This window comes from Etheostoma cragini, chromosome 5 (assembly GCF_013103735.1).
Source record: "Etheostoma cragini isolate CJK2018 chromosome 5, CSU_Ecrag_1.0, whole genome shotgun sequence".
Taxonomy (NCBI): Eukaryota; Metazoa; Chordata; class Actinopteri; order Perciformes; family Percidae; genus Etheostoma; species Etheostoma cragini.
In genome coordinates this window covers 12554428-12562469 of record NC_048411.1, presented here as the reverse complement: position 1 = coordinate 12562469, position 8042 = coordinate 12554428, and the positions used below count along the sequence as shown (strand labels likewise).

The 8042-nt window shown below is 42.7% G+C and overlaps 1 protein-coding gene across 5 annotated transcripts in view; it reads left to right on the top strand.

The window, feature by feature from the left end:
• emid1 (EMI domain containing 1) overlaps nucleotides 1–8042 on the top strand; it is a 55617-nt gene that overhangs the window by 6989 nt on the left and 40586 nt on the right. For all 5 annotated transcript variants that reach the window (XM_034871838.1, XM_034871836.1, XM_034871839.1 and 2 more), the window contains exons 2-3: nucleotides 1203–1316; nucleotides 2077–2180. In XM_034871838.1, coding sequence (XP_034727729.1) covers nucleotides 1203–1316; nucleotides 2077–2180 — 218 coding nt within the window. The remainder of the gene's footprint in view (nucleotides 1–1202; nucleotides 1317–2076; nucleotides 2181–8042) is intronic.

Here is an 8042-nt window from a genome sequence, read left to right as displayed (position 1 = left end):
ACTAAGAAAACATTAAACAACCCTTTTGCAATTATGTAAGCACATAATGTAATCTGGAAACTGCTGCCCTGGTTAAAATTTGTGAGTGACCCCAAACTTTTGACCGGTAGTGTATATGAATACACACACATGGTATATGTATATATATTTGTATATTTGTAAACAAACACTTTGATAAAAATTGACAGCTGTGCTCAATCTTATTTTTGAAAAGGGAGAGGTTGAAATGTCCATTTATGAAAATAGCCACCCATGTGTAAATGTAGTCTAAAGCACATTAATCTCCCTTCAGTGTTTTGTAAGGGGATGAGATAAAACTGGCCTTGCAAGCTAAACATTTCCCATATCAGGAACACATATCTACTCCTGTTAAAAGGGTAATTGAACAATTGGTGAGAATAAAACCAAACCAATCAGCTCTCAAATGAATAAGCGTTAATTCTAACAACATTATTTGGTGCTTTTGGCCTAACAGAGGCATTACTTGCTATGACTGAACCCTTTTTCTGTGTGGAAACATTAGATCTTGCGGCTGGGCACCTAAGAAATATCTTGGACAATAATGTAAACCAGGGCACTTGTCTCAGCCTGCTGTAAGTGATCATATCTTCACTAGCAGATATTAACCTCTGAACTTTACATACGTTTTTTTTTCCCAAGCAGGTCAGTTTCTTAACAGCCACAGTGAATTCTGATACGACGTCTTCTCACGCTTCTCTAATGACCCAGAATTAACCCGTTTGTGTTGAAAACTCTAATTTCCATATGGGCCCTCGTCCCTCTCTTCATTCCCTGCAGAGGGACTTTACCTCCATCTAAGAGCCAAATGCAAACGGATGTGTATTGACATAAGAGAGACCGCAGTGTAAATACAGCCCACAATGCACTCCTGCACATCTCGTGACTGATTAAAACCGTGTAAACACCATAAAGAACGTTCAAAACAAAAGGGTGGGGGAAGGGAGGGAAGAATCCAAACCCACGGGAAAACAACAGCGAATTGAATGTGAGTACATGACCAATTTGCTTTTGTAAGCCGGCTATAGTGTGAGTGCACTTGTTTCAAGGTGTTCACAGTGCACTGTTCTTTCTTGAACTTCTTACTTTGAAAATTTGATTTTATTCTGTATCTAAGACTAACAAATGCTGTTGTATTTTGTGCATTTCTGGCTTTCACTCTCTCACTCTTTTTCTCCCTTTAGGAACTGGTGTCCTCATACGGTCACTAAGACAGTGACTTGCCAGGTGCAGAATGGGACGGTCCTGCAGCGGATCTACCAGACGTGCCGCTGGCCGCAGGGATGTACAGGAGGCAGGTGAGAAAACGCCCATGCTGCTACTGCTGTACTAGGGAGAACCCACTTTGATTTACTTGGCACCACAACTGCTGTGGGAGTGTTATTTGGTATTTTGTTCCTTTTCTAGACTTTAACTATAGTGAGGTTTAAAAGCAGAAAAAACGTTGTTTTTTTCTTTTTTTAAATCAACTTCTTATACTTTGTTTTACACTACGTGGAACGGCTTTGCACGACTTAACTCCCTTTTAGTACCAAGTGCGTTCACTCTATTATGATTTCTACGTTTTCCAGCGTTGCATGAAGCCGCCACGACGTCGCCTTCAACACGAGTATGCGGGGGGGGGGGGCTAGTTTTAGCTCTAGAAGGGGTTGGACAATAATGTCTGTAGACTGTGTACTTCCCATTCTGCCAACATCATGTCATGTCATGTAAGGGGAAATTCAATATATATTCCAACAATAGATCTAAATGCAACACAACTGCACCACATGTTATAATCTGAGTAAGAAACAACGGAAACATTTCATACCGCAAGTTCACACCTGTTCCTGTGGGAACAAAAAATGCCCTCTGGGAAATGAAGGAAATAAAGATGAGGAGGGTTCAGCATGTACTCTACTACTTCATGTACAGAAATACAATTACACCAGTTAAAAATGTAAAATACAAAATCCTCACATGCCAGGAAAGTGGGTTATCGCAGTCACAGTGCATCAACAGCATCCATTACCTGTGTATGTGTTTATGATGGATTTAGATGTTGTGTGTGTTTTTCAGCTACAGGACTGTGGTCAGACCTTCCTATGTAATGGTGTATCGCACTGTGACCTCTCTGGAGTGGAAATGCTGTCCAGGATTCAGCGGTGCTACCTGTGAAGAAGGTAAGCCGAGACAGAAGGATTCGCAGACACATCAGCAGCTTTTTTTCAAGAGTTGGGGCTCTCGAAGGGGGCCATTATCACAATCTCAAGAAAACTGCTTTAATGTGTCACTGTCTCCTCTCTTTATCATTCTTTATCTCCTCAAGCTTTATTTTGGTCACCATATGCATCCCTCTGGTTTGCAGTGCTTTCTTTTGGTCTGCCAATGTGCCTTCCAACACACACGTGTACGAGCAGTACTTTAAAACTTCCATGATTTCCATTAGGCTTACATAAGGCAGCTTTTGTCTTTTAAATGAAGTTAAGAAATACAATCCTTCAGCCTCTTTGGGGTGAGTCAGATACTTCCAGTTTATTAATCAGTTTTTAATGTGTTCATTCTAAGAGTGATTGTACTACGTAAGGGTTGATTCTTTTGTGTGGTTGTGAGTTTAACGGTCCAGCTGGAAACAAGTCTTCATGCTCTTAAAGGGCCATGCTAGCTGCTGTTTTACATTTTTTGGCTAAAGTAGCTGCCTACCACACACACACACACACGCACAGACACACACCAACACACACACACACGCACACTCACACTTACAGTGTATAATGACTTCCCCTGGCACTGGCCCCTGTGTCTCTGTAGTCTGGGGAGAAGGGTGGAGCGTCTGTTTTGCCTGGACCCAGGACTTGACTGGGTGTAACATAGATCGTCAGGCTTTGCGACACAAAGGAAAATTAATGTTTACAGTAGTTAAAGTGGTCACTTATTTGGGGTGCTGAAAGCAGGGGCCTGTTTTTCTCTTTTATGCGACCACTCCCAGGTAAACGAAGAGCAAGTCTCCGCCCTCACAGTGGTCTCTAGGCTGCTACAGTGGGGCTTCAACTGGAGAAATTTCTCCTCTTCATAACTCATAACTGCTTGACCATCCACGCTCTCAATATCGCAGAACACATTGACAGTCAGACAACCCAGACTTCACTTAACAAAGCAGAGGGACACACATTTGAACAGGGAGGAAATTATCCAATTAAGTTGTTGCTGGAGGAGATTCCCCTCCGGTTGTCATGGCAGTAGGGGGCTGTTGAGCCAGCAGGGATGCTGGGATTAGCCACTTATCTGAGCGTCGTTCCGAGTGGCTCAGATCACAGGCGGCGCTGAGTGGAAGTGACAGGTCCCATTCACAGGGCCTTTACTCTCCGGCACCATGGATGCTATCCAGGGCCACCGGGGATTTGTTCTGCTCCTGCCGCGTGAGCAGAACCTCTTGCCAACGCTCAACCTGATACCCTGCTGCTGTTTGCCTCATTCGCCGCTTTAAGGAGAAATAAAAGCTTGCCACACAGGCAAAGCTGGAGACCGGATTGTGCTTAAATGTGTTGCCATTGGGTTGCCAAGTGAAGTTAAATTTGCACTTATAGTTAGTTGGTGAAAGTTCCAAATCCAGGCTCTTAATACCTGTTTGTGGTTCCATCTACCAATCTCTACACATTTTTTAATGGTTTTCCAGAGGGCTCGGATGAATTAAAAAGGCTTAGTAGTGGTGCCTGGTAGCTCACGCTTTAGAGGGTGCATCTCATGTACAGAGGCTTAGACCTCGGGGTAGCGGCCGCGGGTTCAATTCCAACCTGCGGCCCTTTGCTGCATGTCGTCCCCCCCCCCCGGTCCCCTTTATGGCTTAGCTGTCCTATCCAATAAAGGCCATAAATGCTAAAAAAATAATCTTTACAATAAAGAAGAAAAAAGGCTTTACAAATAAGAACAAACGTCCATCATCCTTTTCAAAATCTACTGTCTAGGTCAGACATTAAAAACATATTGCTTTTCATCTCATAAATCTCATAAATAGCTAAAACCGGATACATATATCTTTAAAGACCTCTTTTGGAGTTCCAGTGTTGGTTATATACCTTTTTTCCCATCATCCCTTTTTCTGTGCTTGTCTGCTTTTCACAGACTGTGGAAAATGTATGATCCGCGCATTTACTCATACTCGCCTGCTGGTGCTTCCACCCTTCTCTCACTAGGCCACCCCGAAAGCCCCTGGCCACGTCTGACTCCTAAGTTTTCTCCTACATTACAACAGATCTCAACATTGTCCATACCAGCAGGACTCTGGGCTGCTTTATGGTGCAATAGAGGAAAGGAAGTGTGTTATAAGCTAAGAGCATGGCCATTAATGTTTTGTTGTTTTTAAATGGAGATGAGTTAGTTTTCTCTTGTGTCCGTCTGTTTTCTCCCCTCTGCTTGCCATCTTACTGGTCAACATACGTATTTCAACTGGTCAAGTCTGAAGTTAAGAGAACTTGTCTCTGTTTAAGCTTTAGATTATGAGTTTCCGAGCAGCAGAGATAAATAAGAGAACATTATGGGAAGCGTTTACGCCTTGCTGTCATACACAGGCTTGTAAGGGTTTTTGGCGTATCACACTCAAACTTAGGGCTCCAAAAGCAAAACATTACGTCACACCCAGGCTGATAAACAAACTAACTCCTCAGAGCCCGAGTGGAGTAAGACAACACTGCATCAGACAGGCACCTTTCACATTTGCTTTCTTTTTCTTATTTCTTCACCCCAACCTAAGGACTTGGCTGGAATTCCAGGCCAATGTTGTAATTACAGGGTCCTAATTGTTTTCTATGAGGTTTGGGAGATATTGTCTTACGAATGGACCTGGAACCCAATGATCTTTATCTCTGATTGAGCCTGATAAAAAAAACTAAGTATTTGCAGATGGAGGCACTTTCATACCCTGCCAAAAGCAGGGATTTAACGTATGCCTGGTTGGCTTTAGTATTCCAAATAAGTCAGATGGGATATCCCAACTTGTGCTACATCAAACATGAATATCAAAATTATACATCATTTAGAGGCAATTTTCTGATACAAGAATATCAAATAACCCATAAAACCAACATTATTACATTAGAACTGGTTCTTAAAGATGCCATTTTATACAGGTTGCATTAGTGTCAGCAATGAATCGGGATTGCACACTCAGCAGTTGTGGAAGTACAAACCATAGGTATCTTGGACTTTTGCTCTTAGTATCTTAATTTTATTGTTAAAATGTGAAGATGACACTAAGAGACAGCACTAGATACCATTGCCTTGGTTTGATGTATTGTCATAAATCAAACCAAGGCAGCACTTAAAAGAAATATGGCTGCAGCTTATCGCAGGAGGGGGCTGGCATGCAGCAAAACATATGGGGGGGGGGGGGGGGGGGGGGGGGGGGGGGCGTAGGCTTGAATTAGCACGGCTGTCAAAGCTCTGCGGCGGGAGTCCCCATCAAGCTGCCAAGCGGACGCTGCGGTTTATGGGGTCGCAATTACGATATGGCTGGGAGGCAGAAGCACACTGTCTGTAATAAGCCGCAGAAATGTAATCTGTGTTTTCACAGCTCAGCGCGGCTTATCACAGGCCTGCACACTAAACCCCGCAACTTAAACATCAGTCGGCTGCAGCTTGCCATTAGCAAAGAAAGAGTGGGAGTGTGTGGACGTTGGTGTGTCTGTCTGGCTGCCAGAGTGAACGTGTGGGTGGGAGAGTGAGGTGTTGAGGATTTGTACACTAAGGGATGCAGCTGCTTGCCGTGATTAGCTGCTTTAATGGCAGTAGGCTTTAGTAACTGTGAGTGGAGCGACCCCAGCCTAAGGTCAGAGGGGAGGGAGCTGAACAAGAGCAGGTGAGCTCCACTCCCACAGTCCCACTCCTCTTAGATCACACAGTGCAGCACTACCAAAGTCACTACCCTGACGAAACACAAGTCACCTTTTCATTCAGCCCTCTTTTTCTTTCAGTCCCAGATTCCCCTGTTTGCATTAACAGTTGTTAAATATTTGATTCTCTCTTGCCCCAATTCATTCACAAAAGAAACAGATTTGATGAGAGTTTTAACCACATGCAGTATATTTATGCCCTCATGAGAACAGATCCAAAAAGATATTTAAATCACATAGATACAGGGAGGCAGGCTGTGTGCAGAAAGGGCCACAGCAGCTGATATTCATGGTTATGTAAATGGCCGGCGCAGTACAAGTGCTGAGTCCAAATTGGAAGCAGCTGAAGTTAAGGCAAACTGGGCTGAATGCCCCAGATGAGATTAGACATGGAAGCGTTCAACTCTTTCAGACCATGCTGCTCCACTTTGGGGAATTGTCATTATAGTCATTAATTAACAAACAACACCACTAAAGATACTGACCGGCCAACCTAAAATTAACTAAACCAAACAGTGGAAGGAAGTTTTTCTTCTTATGTCTGCCTTTCTTTCCATACTGTTTTCATCTTATGTAAGTATGTGTGTGCTGGTATGTGCACCAGGTTTATAAAAAAATCCCCAAATTGTACTTTGTACTTTGGTTTAGGTATTGGAATATATACAAATAATTATAATGATAATATTATGACATTACTTTGAAATGTCCCTTGAAAACCACATACAGAGTAGTCTGTGGAATATAATGATAGAATCATAATTTTAATTGTAACTCCCCATGCCTTTATAGTTTATGTTTGTTTGTAATATTGTAAGGCCACAAGCAAAATTCAGGCACAGTAATAGTAGATCATGATTTTCCATCCATTGATGTATTATATACATTTCATTTATTGTATATCTTATACATAAAGAAAAGATCCTTTTGTTTACCTGTATCCCCTGGCGTTTTGTCTGTTCTAAGATCTGACATAAATGCCAGTAAACTTCAAGAACACCAGATGCACAGTTCTTCATCCGAAACCTTTTAAAAGTTTCATACATACTCAACCTCAATTCTGAGTTTTATGTATCTGACTCCTGGACTGGAAATGCCTCTTCTTCTTACTGATTTATTTATTATTTCTCTAGACTTCCCCTGGGAGTGCATTGAAAACTGTTTTTCCTGCAGTTAGAAAGTCTTAAAGTGGGCCAAGTCAGCAGTACAAATAAAACTTTTAGGGATGAAAATAGACACACACACACACACACACACACAACCAGGCACAACCAGGCAGCTGGAGTATTCTTCTGTCCCCAATAAAGCAGAGGCATTTCCCCTCGCCCAGTAGTTTAGTTTGGACTGGTGTGCTGACAGAGTGACCCACAAACAGACAGGCTCTTTACAGCCTGTCGGATCACGCAGTCAGGAGCAGAGGGACACAGTGGATCTCTTCCTAGATAATCCCAACTGAAGTGGTGACGGAGCTTTTGTCATGTGGATAGATAAAGAAGAGGAAAAACCTTTAAAATCCAACCCTTTTTAAATCCCTTTCACTCCTCGAGGTGTGGGCTCTACCTCCTTTTTCTTAACTCCGATTCCCATGCAGTTAAAGCTGCATTAACCCTGTCTGCTCCTTGGCCTTCAACATATCACCATCTCTCATCTTGAAGGTATAGAGTGGCACGATGTAGGTAATACATAACACAGCGCTACTGTCTTTAGGTAGGCTCTGAGAAGGTAATGAAGCATATTTGGCGTTTTGACGTCAGTGCTGAGACAATGGCAGCATTGATGGAGTGGGTACGCTCTGTGTCCTTTTGGTTCCTTACAGCTGTGATGAGTTCAACGGACCCAAATGCTGCCGCCAACCCACTGGGACGACTGGTAATCTTTTTCACAACCCCAGACCTATTGCAAACCACCATCTTTCCATTCATTTTTCAGAATTCCAGCACCTATTTACTTTGATTTCACTTTCTTCTGTTTTAATTTTCCTTCCTTGTCTTTGAATTGGAGAAGCTGGAGCCAGCAAACACAATTTATAAATCAATCATCAGTTGTTGCAGATTGAGTTCCTCTAAATTGACTAAATGTTTGAACTCGCCTTCAACCCACTCTTTCAGTCAGTCATGTGAATCCCTGTAAAATCTAGTTATGTCTCCTTCTTACTGCAGC